Here is a 23,893-nt window from a genome sequence, read left to right as displayed (position 1 = left end):
GAAAGCTCCAGCGGGCTGCAGGTTGCAGCAAGCAACAACCTGGGCGTGAACTTGTGCTGTGTAATATCAACAAGGGGGGATGGAGTTTGGGTGTCTGGAAGAAAGGGCACTCCAGTTGCGCTCAAGGGTTTGGGATGTTTCCAGAGATTTGGGAGGCGGGCAGATTTGAGCTTCTACCTGCCCCTTTCCAGCGAGGAAGCAGAAGGGAAGGAGGCACTGGCAGTCATGGTTGGAACGGGTCCAAGATGGGGGAGGAGGAGGGCATGGAAAGAGCCTTGTGATGCCTGCCTGCTCAGCTGCGGTTTTAACAGCATCCTCCTTTTCTGTAAACTTGCAGGAACGCGCTCATGTTCAATAACGAACTTATGGCGGATGTGCATTTTATTGTGGGCCCAGTGGGGGCAGCCAAGAAAGTTCCTGCTCACAAGGTTTGTGGGATGACACTCAGCTTTCTTTTCCCCTGCTATGGGGTTCTATTTGTTCTGTTCTCCATTGAAAGACCCGTGTACCATTCTACATGCTCCAGCTCAATTTTTCTTATTTATAGGGTCATCCCATATTATCTTTGCAAAATGCAATTAAGGAGTTGTATAAAATATATAATATCTTCTCTGACACTAGATAAAATAAATTTACACTCATGTACATTCTAAGTATTATAGCTAAATGGGGAGGGGAAATACTCCTAAAATTGAAATTATTATATAATTCTACCTACTTAAATATAGCTGTCTACAACCATGGCTGATTTTCTTTTTCTTTTTTTAAATGCAGTATGTTTTGGCAGTTGGTAGCTCTGTCTTCTATGCCATGTTTTATGGAGATCTTGCAGAGGTCAAATCTGAAATCCATATACCAGATGTGGAACCTGCAGCCTTCCTAATCTTACTAAAGTAAGTGGTAGTAAAGATAACTTGGATGAAAACAAAGCTTTTCAACAGTCTTTCAGCAGCTTGGGAACATGGGTTTAAAGGCCTTTAAGGATGGTTGATGTTAAATGATTAGCTGCAACCATATGCCTGTTCTTTTTAAAAATTGGATTATTCTCTCTCCTTTTTTTCTTTTGCATCGATAGGTACATGTACAGCGATGAAATCGACCTGGAAGCAGACACTGTGCTTGCTACTCTGTACGCAGCCAAGAAATACATTGTCCCAGCATTAGCAAAAGCTTGCGTCAATTTTCTGGAGACCAGTCTAGAGGCCAAGAATGCTTGCGTTCTGCTGTCTCAGAGCAGACTCTTTGAGGAGCCGGAGCTGACGCAGCGCTGCTGGGAAGTCATTGATGCTCAGGCTGAGATGGCACTAAAATCGGAGGGCTTCTGCGAAATAGATCAACAGACGCTAGAGATCATCGTGACGCGGGAAGCCCTGAACACGAAGGAGGTGGTGGTGTTTGAGGCAGTCCTGAACTGGGCTGAGGCTGAATGCAAAAGGCAAGGGCTGCCGGTTACGCCAAGGAACAAGCGGAATGTATTGGGGAAAGCTTTGTACTTGGTACGGATCCCAACCATGACTCTGGAAGAGTTCGCCAACGGGGCTGCTCAGTCCGACATCCTAACGCTGGAGGAAAGGCATAATATTTTCTTGTGGTATACTGCTGCCAATAAGCCCAAGTTAGAATTTCCGCTAACCAAGAGGAAAGGACTTGTACCCCAGAGGTGCCACCGATTTCAGTCCTCCGCCTACCGTAGCAATCAGTGGAGGTACCGAGGTCGGTGTGACAGCATCCAGTTTGCTGTTGATAAAAGGATATTTATAGCCGGACTGGGATTGTACGGGTCGAGTTGTGGGAAGGCGGAATACAGCGTCAAAATTGAACTGAAGCGGCTGGGGGCTGTTCTTGCCCAGAACCTGACGAAGTTTACCTCTGATGGATCTAGTAACACTTTCTCAGTATGGTTCGAGCATCCCGTGCAGGTTGAGCAAGACACCTTTTACAATGTGAGCGCCATCCTGGATGGCAATGAGCTGAGTTACTTTGGACAAGAGGGAATGACCGAAGTACAGTGTGGAAAAGTGACGTTCCAGTTCCAGTGCTCCTCGGACAGTACCAACGGCACTGGGGTGCAAGGAGGGCAGATACCTGAACTCATTTTCTATGCATGATGCATTTCACTTAGAATGTATTCCGGGACTGCTCTGCATATTATGGGATACTCTGACCTGACTGCAAATATTCCAGGGCGATTTGGAATGTTCCGCTACTTTTAACTGTCTACTTACCATCTGGTTATCAAACTAAGTGAAGGAATGCTCTTGAATTTAATCTTATTTTATTTATTCATAAGCTATTTGACTTAATTATTGAACTGCAACATGCAGGAGGGGGAAATGTTTTAAAAAATTTGCACGTGACGTGCGTTTATTTTGTATATAGATAAACTAACTTGCAGACTGCAGCTGGCTCAAACAGAATGTTCTAAAGTAGAGCGGTTTGAGAATCTGTTGAATATAAAACATTTTTACTTGTCCTAGATACCTGTGTGCTTTGCTGATTACTGGATCCATGGTCCCTTGTGTTCACATTAACGTTTGCATATAATATGACTTAAGAGGCTCAACGCAAGGCTGCACTCCCACACCCATTTATACGAACCTAAGCTCCACTGGGTATTAAAGACACATAGGCTTCCACTACAGTGAACTCTTACATTTGCAGTTTATTCACTTGGGCATTTCTGCTAGCTGAAATGTACAGTCCCTGATAACTATGGTCCTATTGGGTCCGTCAAAATAAGAGATACGATAAATGTACCAATTTCTCTTGATACAGGACTGTGCTGGCAGAAGGTGCCATAAACCTTTTGTGCAGCTCAAATGGTTGAAATCTCTGCAAAGAGTTCTATTAAGCTAAAATCATTGCGCTCCAATACCAATGGATGTTCACTTACTAAACAACTATAGTATCTCAACCCTGTCATTCTTTTTGTAAGGTTAGCCAATAACTACAGGCAAACAAACTTTTCTTCAGTCTGTCAAATGAAGCAGTGCAAGTACATCCACTTGGTTTTCAAAATCAAAAATTACAGCAAACTGTAATCTTATTCATGTTTTCCTGAAAATAGGTTATTTTGAATTTAGAGGGATTAACTTCTGAATAAGCAAACACGGGGTTGTACTGTTACTATTCGTAGAATTTAAATACCTTTTTTAAAAAATTGAGTGGGGGTGGGGAATACTGTCTAAATTAGTTTTTACAATACAATAAACCCCCAGTAGGATACTGTCAGTTCATCATATACCCTATAGAGAAGGCTCAGAAATGAGTCTTCTCTCTTTCTCTCTCTCAAGATATTTCACAATCACTAGAAAGTGGGATATATTTATTGCCTCCGTTTTCACCTATATAAACTCTGAGCTAAAGCAACTGGAGATCTGTCTCTAATTTCAAAGTTTACTTGTTTTCTTGGTGGTTTTGGCAGCCATGATGCCCTTTTACTAGAACAGATCCTGAGAGTTTGCCATAACCAACACATTTTCAGAGCATAAGCTCAAATTGATTGTGGGGGTTAAACATTCGCATCTGAAGCAAGACTCAGTTAATTAGGTAACATAGACGTTTAGAGTGAAGAAAGAAAGTCAAACGAGCCAAGATCTAAAGAAAGTTACAGCCAATTCTTTGCATCCAATGGAGTCAAAAGCTCCACTGTGACCCAATTTTGCAACTAGCTATAACTTCACAAAGTCACAGTCAAATTTGGGCATATACTGCGCCCCAAGTAGTTCTTTGTATCCTAGTTAGCATCTTTACAAAGATCACCATGACTGAGAAACCAAGCAGCTTTTGAGATACTTCAGCATCATGCCAACGAACTCCTACAAAACAATACTCAGCACAAATTCATACTGATGTCACTGATGCAATATTCCTGTCCAACCTTGTAAGATCCAACAATGCAAGATGCTTGGTTGCTTTAAAAGAATATTTGTATTGCCATTGTCCCATTTCAGTTAATTTGACAACTGTAATGTTAGCTGGTCTCTGCATAATTTCCCGAATAACTTGGGTATTCTGAGAAACCAAAAGCTTAAATATTCTAGTAATCATGTAGGACAGCATTCAATACATGCAAGCTTTCGGAAGTCGTTGGTACAGCTTTATGGCTAAGAGTACAAGCTACGACACCCCCATTTAAAATCTCACCTCTGCCATGAACTGCCCAGATGACATTAGCTAAGCCACTCTCAAACCTTTGCCGTCCATTATGGAGCGTAAACAGGGGCTACCACTGACCTATGGTGTTATTTTAAGATGGCTGGGGTAGCATATGTAAAGTGTTCCGGACACTATAAAATACTATAAAAATTCTAAGAATTATTATTATTATAGTAGATATCAGAGTTATTACCAGACAGGTTCTGGACAACAATTACACAAGTGCCTTGATTAATGTGGACTAACCTGCTTATAAAAATTAAATGCAGTTTTTTTATTAAAAAATGGTTTTTGACATTTAGTAAATTTTGGGGTTCCCTGGCATGTCTTGCTTCCTCAAAATACTAGAAATTCATTTGTAGACGACAATAATCAGCAAGCTTCTGACTTGCCACAATATGTATTCATTTAACAACATCAGGCACACAGCAGTGCTGTTAACATTGCTGATAGATATCCTTACAGGAGTTAGTACTGCCTGGTAGTGTGATGCCAATTGCTGGTTTATACTCCCGTAGCACTAATAATGCTTGGAAACAACCCCCAGAGAGTCTATGTTTAACACCACTGCCCAAATCTGCTTTGATTTCTCGAGGTTGTTGATGAAGCACTGACCTTTTAAGGATGTGTTACATCAAAGCCGGCCAAATATTGACCGACTTCTGTCTGAAGTAAAAGAGCACTTTTAAAGGTATGTTAATCTTTTTATTATTTCAAACCAAGAAGATGGATTATTCACCTACACATCCCTCTTAGAGGAGATCCACATACCTTCTGGCGGTTCCCTCACTGCGAGAAGCCAAGTTACAGGGAACCAGGCAGAGGGCCTTCTCGGTAGTGGCGCCCTCCCTGTGGAACGCCCTCCCACCAGATGTCAAAGAGAACAACAACTACCAGACTTTTAGAAGACATCTGAAGGCATCCCTGTTTAGGGAAGCTTTTAATGTTTGATGTATCACAGTTTTTTAATATTCTTTTGGAAGCCGCCCAGAGTGGCTGGGGAAGCCCAGCCAGATGGGCGGAGTATAAATAATAAAATATTATTATTATTATTATTATTATTATTATTATTATTATTATTATTACTATTACTATTATTATTATTATACACAAGGGTGTGATGTTGCTTCTGAGTAGATCTACTTCCAAGAAGCCAAAGTGGCTGAAGGGGTAAGTGCTGGTTGCAATACTTCAATGTCTAATTGCAAAGTCTCCCACACTAAAGGTGACCACATTAAATATTTGCTAAGATAACTTGCACCATTTCTACTGAATTTCAATCAACAATTTCATGCTTTTAATCCGAGCCTGTTCGTTTACTTAAAATAAATAAATAAATAAAAGACAGACGTAATTGGAAGAGGGAGCCTTATCTTGCTCACACTGCTGATAATAAACTACTTAAGATTTTTCTGTTCTAAAGTTACCTCTGTGCTTTTAATTGGCAGCTTTCATCTCTGGACTCCTTGGATTTAGTATTCAAATGCCTTCTACATACAGGTTAAATTGCATTATGTAAATGTGTTTTTTTTAGCTTGAGAAGCTGCCATGAAATCATGGCACAAGTATACCCACGTACCGAAAGTCAACTCTTATTAAAAAATACCTATAGCTGGAGCATTTATGCAGAGCTCTCTGGCCAACAGAAGAAAAGTTTTTCCCAGGACGTAGACATTCACCTGTGTAAGGAAGGGGAGAAAGGGTACTTTGATTATTAAGCAGCAAAAGTTACAATGTTCTTGTACAGAAAAAAAACTGTGTCCTGAATATGTTTTAAACAAGTGTTCACATGTTTTAAACATATAAAAGTATAAACTTCTGGTGCTGACTATTATTTACCAGTCTCATTGGCATGTGCCGGATTTACATATAAGCTAAACAAGCTATAGCTTAGGGCCCCACTCTCTTGGGGGGCCCCCCAAATAATTTAAAGGAAAAACAACCTGGATGTACATTTCCAAAATATAAGATAAAAAACAAATAAAATAAAACCTACATACAGCACAGTGGCAAATGGCTTTAGATACCTATTAGGTGAATAAATTACCATACAGTACATATTCGACACAAAAAACAGTGACAATTTGACAAAGGACAACTGGACATATAAAGGGCCCCAATACCTTCAGTAGCTTAGGGCCTCCTCAAACCTAAATCCGGCCCTGGTCATCAGCAAAAATATCCACATTGAGTCATAATACTGTGGTGACTTTGCACTAGCAGAAACATTTCCACTCATGTGAGTTAGGGCACCCAATTTTCACCAATTCCCTCTACCCACTAGACTCTTGTGCCTGCCAGAAAGATGTGTCTGAAGGCCAGCCAGCGTGGGATGTGGCACAGAGAGAACAGGTACAAAGAACAACATGGGATACAGCACAGAGAGAGATACCGCGCATTGTCAACAAGTGGGTTCTGTGGCTTGCACCATCATAAGCACTTTCCACTAGGCCAAAACTACGATTGGATACAACCTAATAAAAAGAACTGGAAGCTTCACCGCATGCCATGTGTGGCCTTTGATAGGCTACCAATTTCATGGAATGGGGGAGTTGGAAGGGAGCACAAGGACCACCTAGCCCAACCCCCTGCCCACCGTGGGGCTCAAACCAAAGGCTCTTAGATAAGAGTCTCATGCTCTACCAACTGAGCAATCCCAGTCGCTAAGCACTTTGCTAATTCTCAGATTTTTTAAGCTCGAATCACAACCTTCGTAGTTCATATACAGACACACACGCATGTGTGTGTGTGTGTGTGTGTGTGTGTCCCCGTATATGAACCGTATATGGAGTCCAGGGTGGAATCCGTGTGCAAATGTCAATATTTTTCACTTTCTGAACATCCATTGTAATACATAGATACAGATGATTTTAAATTGCTGTTTTGAAAGATACCACATTTGGGGTATTGGAGGAAGAAAAAGACTTTAACCAAGTCAATGGGAAAACAGAAAGGGGTGTCAGAAAATGTACAGCAGAGGTTAGTGCGTAAGTGGCACTCAGTAAACCCAGATGCTGATCAGGGTGTAACAAGCTGATCTCAAAGCTCCTTCAAGCTTTCTTTTATAATCTGTGGATAGCTACCTATGCTTGCGGGGGGGGGGGGGCAAATTTCACTGACAGTAATCATTCTCATTTCATAGTTATTTATACTTAGTATGTGTTTTTTCCTATGCAATAGGTTCTATAGATGTCCTATCAAGAAAATGGCTTTATAGGCTTTTTGGGAAACTGCTAAGAGAAGTGACGTGCTTTCTCCAATTTACAGTGCCACCCTCTTAATAGGATGACCTGCAGCTCTAAGACTTCTTATAAATCCCCGGATTTATTGAAAAATATCTGGTAGCCTTAGTCAGGGCACAGAGCTGAAATTGCTACCAATGTTTAGGGGCACCAGCATCTGGAAGTGTTTCTCCCCCCCCCCCACTCCAAAAAAAGACCCTAAAATATTCAAGAAGCTTCACTTCAGATATCACACTGCAATGCATTTTGCATCTTTCTCCCTTCCCACAGCCTTGAAAAAGTGTAGGATTATCGTCAAACTGAGTCTTGAACAGCACTTGGACTGAACTAGTTCAACTGGATGAAGTTCACAGAAGGAGTTCAAAAATGAACTACTCCTGAAAGTAGTTCCCGTAATTGCCAGGTCACCTGAAGGCAAATTAACTTCATTTGGTAGAACTTGGAACCATATCTACCGGTAGTTTATCTTCACATACAACCTCTGTACCCCGCAGCAGGAGCCCTGACTCTGATTTAGCTTTTTGTAATGGAGACAATGTTCTAAGGCTTATTTGGCAGGTATGTCAGCACTTCTATTGCTAAGGAAGCTTAGTCGCTTTAATCACTCTTGCTAAGCATCCAGAAAGAAGGAATGTGAGGCATTTCCTGTATCTTCTCTGAGAAGATATTTACTCTCTTCCAACAGGAGCAGCTTGAAGCAAGAAATACAGGTACAGAGACAAAGTGAATGATGCCTTGTGCCTTTAACTGCTGTGTGACTGGCATAAATTAAACAGAGTAAGCCTTTTGTAGTATGGAAATAAAATTATGGGGCAAGATCCACCTGTAACATTCTGCCAGTTAGACATCTTATTACTGAGTGTGACCCAAATATAATTTTGGACGCTATACTCTACGGCTGATTGCCGAAGAATTGATGCTTTTGAATTATGGTGCTGGAGGAGACTCTTGAGAGTCCCATGGACTCCAAGAAGATCAAACACATCCGTTCTTAAGGAAATCAGCCCTGAGTGCTCACTAGAAGGACAGATCCTGAAGCTGAGGCTCCAATACTTTGGCCACCTCATGAGAAGAGAAGACTCCCTGGAAAAGACCCTGATGTTGGGAAAGACATGAAAGGGGACGATAGAGGACGAGATGGTTGGACAGTGTTCTCGAAGCTACGAACATGAGTCTGACCAAAGTGCGGGAGGCAGTGGAAGACAGGAGTGCCTGGCGTGCTCTGGTCCATGGGGTCTCAAAGAGTCGGACACAACTAAACGACTAAACAACAACAAATACTCTACAATTCTATGAATCTAAGATAAAGGCAGCATTACAATTTATTTTTCATTTTCCTCCTCTATCCTGCCAAGTTTTTTTTTAAGTGCTTGGTCCAGCTGGTGGTCACACCAAAACACGGTTTGCACTAACAATAGTTTTGAACAAATCATGGACAGGGGTTCCCAAACTAGGGTAAGCCATAGTTGCGTATTCTACCTGTTCAGTTGCTCCAGTTTCTATTAGTGCAAGGGCTTCCCAGAGGCAGAGTAAAAGCTATAACTATGGTTTGTCAAGTCACACAGCATACCAAATCATACTTCCTGTAAACCATGGTGTTCAAATCCCATCCATGACTTCAGAGTCTAGTTTGTTATCAGCAAGCCAGTGCTTGCTTACTGAGATAGCATACCAAGCCATGCTTACAATTACTTTATTATGATTTGGTGTAAATTGACTCAGACTGGTATGTCTGCTCCTGAGTGTCATGATGTCCACTCAAATGACTGCAATTCACTGTCCTCTGCCCTCCTGCACCCCGCACCCCACCATCTGCTCCAGAGCGTTGGGGTGAAGACTTCTGCTCAGACAATACTGGATTTTACCCATATTAGTTTACCTCATTTTGTCTAAAGCTGGAGTCAGAAGAATATAGAGCAGGTGTGGAGAACCTTTAGCCCTCCAGACGTTGCTGAACTACAACTCCCATCAACCTTGGCAATAGGCTACTGAGAGTTGTAGTTCAACATCTGGAGGGTCAAAGGTTCCCCACACCTGAAGTAAGATGGTGGATTGCGGTTTAACTGTGTAATTATTGTGGTACAGATCTCTCTTTTGATTATTTCTGTCCAAAAAGAAACAACAGCAGAAAGTAAAATGACCTTAGACTAGCCCAGCATTGACAATTCTGACTAGCAATGGTCCTCAACAGTCTTCAGCAGAGGGAGGTCTTTCCTATCGCCTCCTACCTGATCCTTTTTACCAGGAATTTCTAGAGTGTCCTACTACTGAGCAATTCCCCCTCCACACACAGACACCACAGACAATGATTCCTTTATTTTACCCCCTACCCAATTCCCGAAGAAAAACTGTCTCTGTCCCTAATCTACCCTACTCCTTCCATTTGTACTCCAAGAGCAGGGCAGACAGCTTAGCTTTGCAAAAAGGAAAAACAAAACACTTGATATCAGAGACCCTTGGGAATTTCTGATCTAAACTCTCAAAGTACAATTTCCCAGAGTTTGGTTTTGTCATCGATTGAGATAGGAAGCCTGCAATGCACTGCTCACTATTCCATTGCTCCACTGGGTTTTTCCATAGACCTCATACATGTTTAATGCCAGTACAAAAAGTCAGCAGGAAGAAATTGGTTTAGAGTCCCTTGATAAGCAAGTGTTACTGATGCTTCAGCTGGAGAACACACACATGCTCACACTTCATTTTGGAATTATAAAGTATTTATAAGCTTGAATCTGGAGCTTTATACCAACAATGAGAGAGGAGATAACCACAAGGTACTCAATGTGAATCAATGATGGGGCTGCGTTGTTGCATTGTGTCAATTTACGGTGCTTTGCTGTAAATATTTTACAAGCATCCGTCCTCTGCTCTGGGTCTTTTTCCTTTTTTTTTTTTTTTAGCAGTGGGGCGGGGGAAGGAGGAGGAGTGTCATCATCTGCACACATTCAAAATTCTTGCTTCTTACATGGATTCCATCAAATAGCACAGGTGCATTTCACTTTTCGGTTGCCGCAAACTGCCTTTTCAAAGATAAATACATTTCTTTCCTACAATACTCAGATCTCCACAGCATCCAGCACTGCCTTTGTCACAATCTCACTTCGGCAAGCCACTTTGCTCTTAGGCCTCGGCTCTCCATCTGCAATGTTGGAAATGGGGATCCGCAAATTTTGACTGGCTTTGGTAACCAAGCCAAAATCTGTGATCACCATCATTCTGCCCTCCTCTTCTCTGCAACCTCAACTGCACCTCCATGGAAGAGCAGGGGCAATCCCCCTTCCTGGAGGTGGGGAGTATTCCTATGCAACAGAAGGGATGACCTTTCCCATAACTGCACTGAGCATCTAAAGCAGGCATAGGATGTTTTGGGACTACAACTCCCATCATCCCTAGCTAACAGGTGTTAGCATTTTATGCATCTGATGCTGCAGATGTGATTGGTGTAAATCACATGCCTGTCTGGGAAGACCGTGGGAACGGAAGACAGCCTTTTCTCTCTTCTGTTGCGGGTACTGTTGGACTGTACTTTTGTTTTTACTTCGTCCTATTCTCTCTTGGAGCTGATGAGAGAGGATGCCATAATTCTTTGTCTGTACATAAAAGTTAAAGGGACCCCTGACCATTAGGTCCAGTCGTGACCGACTCCGGGGTTGCGGCGCTCATCTCGCTTTATTGGCCGAGGGAGCCGGCGTACAGCTTCCGGATCATGTGGCCAGCATGACTAGACTGCTTCTGGCGAACCAGAGCAGCACACGGAAACGCTGTTTACCTTCCCACCTCAGCGGTCCCTATTTATCTACTTGCACTTTGACTTGCTTTTGAACTGCTAGGTTAGCAGGATCAGGGACCGAGCAACGGGAGCTCACCCCATCGCAGAGATTCGAACCACCGACCTTCTGATCGGCATGTCCTAGGCTCTGTGGTTTAACCCACAGCGCCACCTGCGTCCCTTGTCTGTACATAGTGTGTAAATAAATACGTAGATGAGCTCTACGATGTCTCACGCTTTTTGCTGTGCAATGCTAGAAGATTAGTGTGCATATGCCATCTGGTATATGTCACTGAGCGCACTGGAGAAGAAGGGAAATGCCTTTTTCAGAGCTGCGCATACTAGAGGATGCTCGGAGTGCGGGATGCAGGAGCACCTCAGTGGTCAGGGATGATGGGCATTGTAGTCCCAAAACATCTGGAGGGCCGAGTTTGCCTATGCCTGATCCAAAGCTCAGAACAATGGACAATCCCCACCGACTCTCCTACTCCAAACTGGAGAGGACAGCTGAGTTTCTCATCATCATCCTCACCAGAGCAAAACAGGTTAGTCACTGAGGTGCAGGTGAGGATAACAAATAGGACCCCTGTTTGGACTAACACATACCTACCAGGGTTGTCATGTGGATTGCTTAAAAAAACAATTAGAACACTTCAAAAAGAGCCTGGGAAATTGCAAATATTATTTTAGGTAGCAAGCTCCGGTTGAGCCTTCCCCAGCTTTCTGTGCAAACCGGGGTTTCAAATATCAAGCTGCATTTACCCGAAGCTCATTTGATTCCCAAATGATGAGATGCCAATCACAGTAGCACTTAGTCTATTAAAGACAACAGGTAAGTAGGGGGACCTAGTTGCAAACGCTTCGTCATCAACAAGGTCAAGAAAAGCAATTCCAGGCAAAGCAGATAGCTAAGGCACTCAAGCAACCAGGCTCCATATCAGGTTACCAGCTGTTCAAAACTTACTGTAAAAATAAGATCCACCGTTTCACTCTGGAGATTACAAAAGAAATATTTCAGGGATGAAATAATTATTATCTGGTGACAGCCAGCCAAGAGAGATCAAGATTGTTTCCAAAGGAGGAATTTCAACATCTACTGAGACTATCAGTTCACTCTTTTGAATTATTTCTTTAACCATGCTATGCATTATTTCCTCATACTATACCAAGTCAAGCAGTTCTCCAAACAATGTCTCCAATGACTGGGGTTTACCTTTGTGGAGAAATCATCCCAGTGAAAAAAGAGTTGTTTAAAAAACTCTACTTTCAGAGTACAAAGCTTCAATACTGGATAATTCCTCCAGTTCTCTCATTTTAAAATCTCAGCTCTCAATTTAGAGTGGAGTTTTTGCACAAAACAACTTTTTTTTACCCTTCAATTCCTGACTTCCATGGTGGTTGGGGGGGGGGGTTCACTATATCATTTCTGCAAGCCTGAGCCTGTAAAACTCCATGTAACATCTAGTTTTTTCCTCCAGATCAGGAGAAAGGCAAGCGGCAATACGGCCATCAAAGAATGTCGATGGAGAACAGACAAGGGTGGACCTAGCCTGCAAGGGCAAAAAAAACCGACCTAATTGGGCAACATTAAGAAAAATATATCAAAATGGCCAGCAGCATAACATCAACCAGAAAATTACATTTATAAAACAAGATGCATCACAAATCAGTAGATCACCTTAATAAACCAACAGAGCTGGAACACTGCTCAGGTGAGGCATTTTAAGCATGTGCCTAAATACAAATACTGTATGCGCCTGCCTGATATTCACTTTGGGTGCATTCCAAAGGGCAGGTCTCACCACACTAAAAGCCCTGGTCTTAGTGAGTATAAGACGAACCTCAGGAACATAAAAATTCCGTCAGCAGTCAGCACATTTTCACACAGTTTAGGATGGGGTTGCTCCAGGGGGCTTTCTATTAAGAGTTTAAGGTGACCTTCCCCCATCAACCTGATAAAACCCAGCAGAATGCATTATATTTATTTATGCACTGTATTTATAACCTGCTGTATACAATATATAAAAATGAAATAAAAAAAATTGCCCATAAAGCCATCATTAAAATCACCAATAATTACTGATTGGTTGCAAGGGGGGGGGGGAATGCATTTTTCAGACAGACCTTTGCAATCTAGTTTTCAAAAGACATCTGAAAGAAGAGAAGGATGGTTCCTGCTGAACTTCTACCGGCAGGGAGTTCCATAGGGCAGGGCCTGCCACACTAAAGGATCAATCCTTTGGAGAAGCCCCACAGAACCTCTGGGGCATGGGGAGCCCCCAGAAGTGCCTCATCTGAAGATAGTGTCATCCCATTCGGACATGAAACTCACAGGTGTGAGCAGAGAGGGAAGTTCTTCCTGACTATAGTCACCACCAGTTTGTGAACAAAATCTACCCGGCGAGCTGTACGGTGAATTGATTTTTCTCTGGCCACAGAATTCTCGAAAGTCTGGCAAATCCAGACTTTAAATTTAAATTCCTAAATCTAAGAATTTAAGGAACCATTTCAAATATCAGCTTTAGACAAGACATTAAAGAGTTACATGCGAGCTAATTATTACAAGTGCCATAAACTGAACAGCAAAGTCATCAAGCAGTCATCAACATCATCCTAATTAGTAGATGACATTTCAACCCAACTACCCTTAGCTATAGTAAGCTACATAAAATGTGGGTTAGTAACTAGCCTGAGCCTCTCACACCCACTTCCTCCTAGTCTGTATTTAAGCATGTAACCATCATGGACAGAGACAGGCAAAGGCACTTAAGGACTTTATCCAGCAGGATTTCCCCCTCCACCCACAGAGCGATCTACCTTCAATTGCCCCGTGGAAATAGGGCGTGTCATTTTAGGCAGCGAAACTTAATTTTTGCAAATTTCTTAATGAGGGGTCTTAAAAATATGTTTTTGGGTGTGATTAATTTTAATCTGCTACTATTTGGGGAACTGGACAACAGTTATCTTGGTAAGTCTACTTTTGATAAAGAAGCACATAAAACGCTTTCGGAAAACCAAAGAGTTTTAATTTTACCTTCTGAAAATGTCAAGTAATGCTAAATAATAATTTAAAATAATAATATATCTGCAAGTGCTTGGCAATCCTTTTTAATTATTTCCGCGCACTTTTACACACATTTTACTTACCAAGCAAATCTATGTTATATTAATCTAACCCAAATTTCTTGTGAATTCCAAAATCACGTTGCAACTTTTTAGGACCGCTCATTTTTGGAATTTGAAAGCTGAAAGATTCAACATGCCCTTCTGTGGGAATGATCGTGAGGGAAGAGGGAACAAGCTTGTTTTCTCCTGCTCTGAAGGGTAGGACTTAAATCAGTGGCTTCAAGTTACAAGAAAAGAGATTCTGATTAAATGTTAGGAAGAACTTTCTGACAGTAAGAGCTATTTGACAGGAGAACGGTCTCCCTTGAGAGGTTGTGGGCTCTCCTTCCTTGGGGTTTTTAAAGCAGTGTTTGGACGGCCATCTGCCATGGATGCTTTAGCTCAGATTCCTGCATTGGAGCGGGTTAGACTAGATGACCCTCAGGGTCCCTTCTGACTCTAAAATCCTATGATTCCATGATCACCACTTTTTCTTCTGTTGTTGCTCCTTTTGACAGATTTTTTTAAGAAAAGGAAAAAGAGTAGGAGGGGAAAGAGTAGGCAAGAGAGAGGACAAAAATGGGCATGTATACAGTATTTAATAAGCAGACACCATGCTTTAGGCTGATGTCAAAAGTGAACCTGAAAAGGGTGGGAAATAGTGGGACTATAAATAAATCCACCTGTCAAAGAGATTCAACAATCCAAAAGAGCTAAATGTTTCCTTCTATAACTATCTATCATATAATAAAAATCAGCATTGGCAGCCATGAAACCCCAATGTCTCTCTACCACCTCTGACATACTGCTATATGGAGTTTATTTTTAGCATTGGCTCCTTTAAGAATAAAAATTTGTTAAATTACTGCAATTCCCAAAGGTTCTTTGAAGCTCCACGCAGTCGATGAGAGGATGCCAGTTACTAAAGACAGCTGGAGAGGCCAAAAATAACCTCTACCAGCTGAGTTGTGTATAGAATATTTTGATATGGGATGGTCATATCAAACACATGCAACACACATATATATAACCGTTGAGAATGCCAATCCTTAATGCACTTCTACAGACAACTCCGTGTGCACTTTTAGTCCAAATAGTTATCATGCAACACCAACTACCAGAGGCTAAAACTCATTCAACCATCAACCTAATTATTCAGAAAATATACAACAACCCCATGTGTATCAATCATTCTCTTTTCAAGCCATCCCTGCTAAAATATTTTCTCCCCCCTTTTGACCCATGGCCCTCTATTTCACATTTTTTATAATTTCATAACAAGTAAAAGATAGCTTGAATGGTGCATAAAAGCCTACCCCAATAGGGCATGCTGAATTTCCCAACTTTCAAATTCCAAAGACGAAGGGTGCTGAAAAGTTGTAAAACTGCATAGAAATCATTAGAAAATGTGTGCCATGTACTTGCAACTATATTATTGATTTACGTTTATATTTATTTAGCATCACCTGACATTTTCAGAAGGATTAAAACAAAAATTGGTTTGTTTTCCGAAAGCAGTTTATGCGCTTCATCAGTAGACTTAACAAGCTAAATGCTGCGCAGTCACAAAAATAACAGTGGATTTGCATTCCTCACACCCAAAAATATTTTTTAAATGTCATCACTGATGAAATTTGCAAAAATTAAGCTTCATCCCATAAAATGACATGCCCTGCTACCCCAATCTTGCGCCACCCAAATGTCCTGGAGTAGAAGGAAGGTTGCATCTCGGTGGTAGAAAACCTACTCTGCATGTAGATGGTCCCAGGTAGGGCTGGCAAAGTCCTCACCAGTCTGAAACTCTAGAGCAATGGTTCTCAACCTTTTTCCGACCATGGTCCCCTTCCGACCTTGTTTCCTTCCTGTGGCTAAAGGTAGCTATTTAAATGTCTTGCTTGTAAATAGAACATGTCTTATTTATAATTTTTACAAATCCACTGGGAAGCATGGTCACTTCTCGGTTGACTCTACTCTTGTTTTCTATTCTCTTCCACTTCTCTGTTTTCTTTTTTCTTTTCTGATTTCTTTTCTCAGTCAATTCTGTTTTCTTCACTTCTCACTTCCCTCTGTGGCTCCCTAGTCTCATGCCGTGAACCCTACATTTACGTGATTTTCACCTGTGGCCCCTTTGGAATAGTCTATGGGGCCACCAGGGGGGTATACAGCCCGTGGTTGAGAAACACTGCTCTAAAGCAGTGCTTCCTAAACTTGGGTCTCCAGCTGTTTTTGGACTACAATTCCCATTATCCCTGACCACTGGTCTTGCTAGCTAGGGATGATGGGAGTTGTAGTCCAAAACATCTGGAGGGCACCAGGTTGGGGGGAGGCAGGTATATAAAATCTGACCTTGGGCCACTGCCTCAGCAGCAAGTTCGTTAGCATCACAATGATACTAACTGTTGATTTGTTATTTGTTGAAGGGAGCGAGAGGCACCAAACACTTGATCTCTAATTGCATAGAACAATTATCCCTGATTTCCAACCCCTGTGATTTTCCTGTCCAGCACTGCTAAACCAAAAAAAGAGATAATTAAGGCTTCCTGAATAAGCACCCACGTTAGTAGCTCTTCACTTGCAAGGATTAATGTTTGAGCAGAACATTTGGAGAAAAGCAGATGCAGTACAATACCTGAAGGAGATCGCTGAGGTCAAGCAGCATGTCTGTGGTGGAGGTTAAGGAACTTAAGCACATACTCAGGCGTGAGGAGCTGCTCTTTGACTGGCAGCTGGGAAAAGAAACAAAAGCACTTTGCTCCAAATGCACATGGATAGGGTGTGACATCTCCTTATCCTGATTTGTTAAGAAAGGTGGTTAGGGGTTTTCCAAACACACACACAATCCACTCATTCATAAGCGTTTAGTAAGGGTCTACATCTTTCGCTGCTGTTTTATTAAGAAAAACATTGCCTGGCATTTAAGCCAATATTCTAGTCAGTACGGAACACTAATTTCAGGATGGAACTAAATGCTAACAGAGACAGTAGGTGGATCAAATTATAGGGGAAATGTTGCTTTATGAATGCCACAGATCCCACCACTCGCTTCCCCCAATTCTAACCAAATCATGCTCCCCAGACTTTCTAAATGCACCATGTGGTTATCGTAAAAGAGAGTCAGGTCTGCTCTGCTCCCCGCCCCAGAATTTTAATACTACACACTCCTCCTTTTTAATAGCATCCGATAAAACCGACACATTGTGCATCATCATCAAACTGCAGGTTTGCTCCCGAAGGCAGAGAAAGGGTTCAAAAGTATTGGGCACACCATAATTGAGTATCAGGTGGTAGCACCTTTTGGAGGTTGGTTTCCAGAGTGTAAAAATGTAAGGAAAGCCCTGCTGGATCAGAAGGAAGGCACACCTTGCCAGCATCCTGTTTTCCGCAGTGGCAGATCAGATGATGTGGAAATCCCACAAATAGGGAACAAGCGCAATTGTCCCCAGCAAGTAGTACTCAGGAGAATGCTGCACGTCTAGTAGCCAGCCACTGACAGCCACACCTTCTGTGACTTTGTCCAACCCCATTTTTAAGCCATCTTGTGGTAGTGAATTCCATAGTCTCATTTATGAGCTGCCTCTCCTCTATTCAGCTGCAAGTCCCCACTCACTAATGAATGAATGCCCAAATCAAGCAGAGACACAGCAGGGGTGCTCCTCTGAGGATTGGGAAATTATTACTGTGAACACATTTTAAAAGCAAATCATTTGACCTGGAAGAATGATTGAACACCTCCAATTTTATAATTCAGAAAGAAGACAAACATGGCTCAGCTATCAGTAGATTTGGCAGACACAGCTAACACATTAAAACTTTGAACATGCTTCCTTCCTTTCCTCACATCAGCCAAATAGCAATAGCACCCTCCTGCTGGAACAACTAATAGGGGGGAATGTTTAACCAAGAGATTGCATTGATGCAAAGAACCACAGGAACCTCTACCAGCAACAATCAACAGCTAAAAGCCAGGTGTGTCTAAGTCACATGGAACACAAAGCACTCTGGCCAGGTTCTTCTCAAAGGGATTGCAAAAGAAGAGTTACCTTTCTTTGGATCCCATCCATCTTTCTGCTATCATTCTCCCTCCGGGTTTACATTTCCTTTCAATAACATCTCGCTTTCATTTCAAAATCTCCTGCCGATCTTGCTGTCTGGCACAAGCGTTTTTGCCAGGGAGATCTCTGAGAACAACTCGCCAAGTATTGTGTGATTTTTAAACGGCTCGACGTGACACTTATTAACTGTGCATGCAACACTTTGCATAGTTTCGTCACAAAAACAGAGAAGTCCCTGTCCACGAGGAAAATATATATAGTGGTACCTCTGGTTACGAACGGGATCCATTCAGGAGGCCCATTCGCAACATAAAAAGAGTGCAACCCGCAGTGGTGCGTCTGTACACACGCGGGTTGCAGTTTGCCACTTCTGCGCATGCATGTGGTGTCATTTTGTGCTTCTGCGCATGCGCGAGCAGCAAAACCCGGAAGTAACCCTTTCCGGTACTTCCGGGTCGCTGCAGGACGTAACCTGAAAGAACATAACATGAAGCGGACGTAACATGAGGTATGATTGTAATCTAAAAATATTTTTCATTGTTTATTACATTTTCATTCTGAAAATGGAGCTGCTCTGGGAAGTATACGTGGTTCTCTCCCCCCCCCCCCCCCATCTTCAAAACAATCTGTGGAGTAGGTTCAGGAGAAAGAGAAAGAGAGAGAGAGAGAGAGAGAGAGAGAGAGAGAGAGAGAGAGAGAGAAGGAAGGAAGGAAGGAAGGAAGGAAGGAAGGAAGGAAGGAAGAAAGAAAGAAAGAAAGAAAGAAAGAAAGAAAGAAAGAAAGAAAGAAAGAAAGAAAGAAAGAAAGATAGATAGATAGATAGATCCTGGCCCAAGGGCACCCCGTGAACTTCATCAGGGCCAGCTCCAGGTGTGAGGGGGCCCTGGGCAAATTGTGCTCCTTCTCTGCCAGTGGGCTCTGTGCAGTGACAGTGCTCCAAGCAGAACTGCTGGGGGGGTCAACCCTCCCCCCCAACAACCTTTAATTCCCCACATTGCTCCAGAATGGGGAATAGGCTGGGGGCATTGTGAAAATTGAGAAGGGTGGCTAGATCCAACCACCTGCTTGGAGTGCCAGTTCAGAAAAAAAAACCTAGAAGGCTCTCAGGAAGGGGCATCATCAGTCGGTTCTGCTTAGGTCTGGGATCCTGGCCCTGCCTAAGGACACCAGCTCCAAGTTTCACAGACAAGAGAGAATTTGAACCTGCGCCTCCCAGCATCCTAACCACTGCACTACCATGGCTTTCTAAAAAAGGCTTTGCTAGCCCTGTCATCCAAGATGACTGAGATTCAAGGATGTAATTTTGGTCAGCGCCGTGACAGTCAACCTTTCTGGTTAGCATAATACAGTACAACTCAAATCCCAAGGATGAGAAGATCCAACTCTAGGACCATGTACCTTGTCTAACCCCCTGTACCTTGAAACCGTCTTGCCTCTGTTCAACCACAGTGGAGACAGGGACACTAGTCTAACCCCATGCTATAACTTGGCCATGGGCCCTCTTAGTCCCATCTAGGGATGCCACAAAAACCCAGTTGCCTATTGGTCACCTATGGGCCACACAACTGTTTTTATGTACTCAGTTTCCTGACAGCGAGACTTTGCAACTGCACAGTTTCAGAGATCTTCACAAAGACTGGAGCAGCTTTTAGAGTGACTATGAGTTACACCAACAGAACACTGTGCAATAATACAACATACATTAGATGATTCATTCATTCAAATGTTTTAGATTATGGAATGTTTTCTTAGCTTGTGCAAGCATTAGAAAACCTCAGCGCTTTGATGAGTTAGTCAAGGTTGGCTTTTCCATAATTATAATCATTCTTTCAACTTAATAAACACTAGAGTAGATCTTAGCCAGAACATTTCAGTTTAAATACTGTGGATTATTATTATTTTTAAGGATAGGAACAAAAAAACACAAAGAGCTTCAAAGTTATACTGCACATTCCACAGCTACTTCTTATCAGCAAGGTAGGGGAGAGGTATTCACTTGGCACAATCTGAACCTTTATCCAATGTTGGGGAGGGAAATCACACTAGGGGGTTTGGGGTATTATAATTCCTTTTACAATGAGATTTCCAGTGCATGGTAGGGTAGAATGCTGGTGTCCGAAGAAGTGTTCTTGACAATATCCAAACACTCAGAGCCAGAAAACACTTATGGGGGGTCCAAAAGCAGTAAGAAACCTGCAGGAAAACTGCCATTGGTTAGAGAAATGTCCCCACAAACATTACAAGGCTTTGTGCCAACCTGCTGGCACTTCCTCTGCAGTCATGAGTTGCCTTGCTCTCTGGAAAAATGAATGAAAACCGCTTCAGTGTGGAATACTGCTTTGCCAGTTGTTTCATTCAAAGAGGGACGGGTTTTGCAGAAAATTGCCCAACACATTTGAAAGTACAGTGGTACCTCTGGTTGCGAACGGGATCTGTTCCAGAGGCCTGTTTGCAACATGAGCAGAACGCAACCTGTGTCTGCGTGGGTTGTGATTCGCCGCATCTGCGCATGACATCATTTTGCATGTTTGCGCGAGCAGCGAAACCCAGAAGTAACCCTTTCCGGTACTTCCAGGTCGCCACGGGATGCAACCTGAAAACGCTCAACCTGCAGCAAACGTAACATGAGGTATGACTGTATACCCACCCAATCAATGAACTGGAATCAGCTCTGGATGGATGCATTTACCCTTACCCCTTCCTATCCCAGCTTCTTCCAGTAAATGGGGTTCTGGATTGAGGGAGGAATAGTCTAGGCTAAGAAAGAGGTTTCCGTACCTTGAATGCCATAAAGGGGGCAGGAGGGGTTTTGTTTACTCCTTTGGCATGTACAGTGGTACCTCGGGATGCAAACGGAATCCGTTCCGGAGCCCCATTCACATCCCGAATGGAATATAAGACACGACGGCGCGTCTGCGCGTGTGCGGGGTTGCGTTTTGCTGCTACCGCGCATGCGCGTGACGTCATTTTTAGCGTCTGCGCATGCGCGAGCAGCGAAACCCGGATGTAACACGCTCCGTTACTTCCGGGTTGCTGCGGAGCGCAACTCGGACGCGCTCAACCCGAAGCGCATTCAATTCGAGGTGCGACTGTAACTGTAAACTGGTTTGTGTACAGTGCTCTTGGGTGTCCTAGAATCAGAGTTGGAAGGGACCCAAGGGTCATCTAGTCCAACCCCCTGCAATGCAGGAATCTCAGCTAAAGTATCCATAACAGATGGCCATCCAACCTCTGCTTAAAAGTCTCCAAAGAAAGGGAGTCCACCACCTCTCGTGGGAGTCTGTTCCACTGCCGAACAGCTCTTATTGTCAGAAAGTTTTCCCTAATGTTAGTGGGAATCTCCTTTCATGCAGCTTGAAGCCTACTCTCCAGAGCAGGAGAAAACAAGCATGCTCCCTCCTCCATGTGACGGCCCTTAAGATATTTGAAGATGGCTATCATATCTCCTCTCAGTCTCATCTTTTCCAAGCTAAACAAGGAGCTCCTTCAAACGCTCCTCATAAGGCTTAGTTTCCAGACCCCTGATCATCTTGATTGCCCTCCTCTGCACACGTTTCCTGTCGCTGCCCATTGTTCTATGAAAAATATCAGGGTGCTTTTACATTGATTAAGGTAGTAAATAAACAAGGGACGTTGTACAGGTGTCAATTTGTGACAATTTTCAAGCAGAACAACTTTGTAGGTCAACTTATGTGTACAGACAACTCCTCATTTGATTGCATTCAATAGGTGCACGACCGCGCATATGGGCATCACATCTAACTCGGAAATGAGCCATAAACATCACAAAAGGGGGTGTGAACGGGGCGGGGCAGGGCAGGAACAGGGTGCTTGCAGGCTTTTTTCAGTGGTGTTTCAAATATACCTTACTTTACTCAAACAGGCGGTGCCTCGGAACATAACCCCCCCACACACACCCCGCCATAAATAGTTATCTGTATATGAAAAGTGTGCGGGGAAAACCCTTTTGCTTCCACTAAACTGTCAATGAAGTAATTAAACATAACATTTGTCACAGTGCTTCATATACATAACCCACTTGCAATCCTTATACTGTAAGGCTTACAGAAATTCAGAAGGTCAGCAGTGTTTACTCCCCTACTTCAGATTGAGCGACTGAGGCTAAGAAAGAGAGAGAGAGAGAGAGAGAGAGAGAGAGAGAGAGAGAGAGAGAAGCTTCCCCTAAGACCACCTAGAGAAAGCAGGGACTTTCTGATTCACAGCTCAAGTCGCATCCACTCCCCCTATGGTTTTCTCCCAGAGAATCCTGGGAACCATAGCTCACCCCTTACAATACTACAATCCCCAGCACCCTTAACAAACTACAGTTCCCAGGATTCTTTGGGGGAAGCCACATCCTTTAAAAGTATGACATAGATACGACCTCAATCCTTCTCTTCAACAAGAAGCCTCCGCGCTAAGTAGTTACAAAACATCTCCATGAATATAATATTTATTTGTGTGTGTGTGTGTGTGTGTGTGTGTGTGTGTGTGTATTGCATTACACTGAATTTCAGGAGTCAGCAGGTGCTGCAATCCTATTCTGGGGCTTAAGGATGCCCCCTCCTTCATAAGACCTTACTTCTGCCACAACAGCTTGTAAAAAAGAAAACCACACTTAAGATGGCAGATCCAAGTTCTTCTGTCTACATCCATATCCTATATCCAACCTGCCTTTTTCAGTGCCATAGAATTTGTGTAAGAGCCTAGTGAGAGAGACAAAAGATCCTTTGTTGCAAGACGCGCACAAATTCAGATGGGCTGTACAAGCACATCCAGCCTCTGACAAACCCTTCACACAGACACACCCTTTGACAATTGCTTTACCAGTGGAACAAGAGGGCGAGGCTTTATTACTGTCTTCAAAATACACTGAAATAAATCATCTCGCCTGCCTCGGCTCTGCTTCCAGCTAGCCCATTTGCAGCTTAAAAAGAATACATATAACAATATATTCCCAAAGTTCCTAAAGATACCTCGTGCATCTGGCGTCACAATGAAAACCCATGGAGAGAGTTATGCAGAGGCAGAAGTGGGGCTTTCAGCAGGATTCTCAATCGCTCAAAGGTCAGGGAGCAGGTTTGATCTCAGAATACGCCAGGCTTGCTTGCTTCCATAATTCAAAGAATCACAGAACTGCAGAGTTGGAAGGCACCCTGAGGATCATCCAATCCAGGGGCAGCAAACTTTTTCAGGAGGGGGCCAGTCCACTGTCCCTCTGACCTTGTGGGGGACCGGACCCACCCTCTCCCAAAAGCAACCCCCTCCCCAAAGGACCCCCCTCACCTGAAAGGAGAAACCCCACCAACGCCAACGCCACTCACGCTGCAGCTGCCGACACCACCTTGTCTTCGGCAGCATTGTCGTCATCCTCTGCCTTGGCCAGGGGTCCGCAGGGGCGCAAAGCCCAGGCCACTGGCCTGGGCAGCAGAGGCAGCCTCTCCGCCACCACCGCTTCCTCCCGCTTGGCTCTTGGCCATACACAGCTGCCTTAGCGGGAAGGAAGGGGTGTCGCCGAGAGGCATCCGCAGCTTCGGATTGGCTGCAGGAGCTTCCTGCGGCCAATC

General features: G+C 43.2%; 2 protein-coding genes across 2 annotated transcripts in view; one reads left to right on the top strand and one right to left on the bottom strand.

The window, feature by feature from the left end:
• BTBD6 (BTB domain containing 6) overlaps positions 1 to 2,478 on the top strand; it is a 5,096-nt gene extending 2,618 nt beyond the window's left edge. Inside the window, exons 2-4 of the mRNA XM_083736578.1 lie at positions 338 to 428; positions 775 to 893; positions 1,076 to 2,478. Of these exons, the coding sequence (XP_083592704.1) occupies positions 338 to 428; positions 775 to 893; positions 1,076 to 2,108 (1,243 nt within the window). The 3' untranslated portion in view covers positions 2,109 to 2,478. The remainder of the gene's footprint in view (positions 1 to 337; positions 429 to 774; positions 894 to 1,075) is intronic.
• The window catches only part of BRF1 (BRF1 general transcription factor IIIB subunit), a 192,053-nt gene that overhangs the window by 118,197 nt on the left and 49,963 nt on the right, over positions 1 to 23,893 (bottom strand). The window contains exons 4-5 of the mRNA XM_083734186.1: positions 16,904 to 16,935; positions 5,765 to 5,837 (exon numbers count right to left, since the gene is read on the bottom strand). Of these exons, the coding sequence (XP_083590312.1) occupies positions 5,765 to 5,837; positions 16,904 to 16,935 (105 nt within the window). The remainder of the gene's footprint in view (positions 1 to 5,764; positions 5,838 to 16,903; positions 16,936 to 23,893) is intronic.

Source organism: Podarcis gaigeae (genome assembly GCF_964106915.1).
Source record: "Podarcis gaigeae genome assembly, chromosome: 1".
NCBI classification, from domain to species: domain Eukaryota; kingdom Metazoa; phylum Chordata; class Lepidosauria; order Squamata; family Lacertidae; genus Podarcis; species Podarcis gaigeae.
Note: the sequence above shows the minus strand (reverse complement) of the source record. Positions and strands in the feature narration are given on the sequence as shown.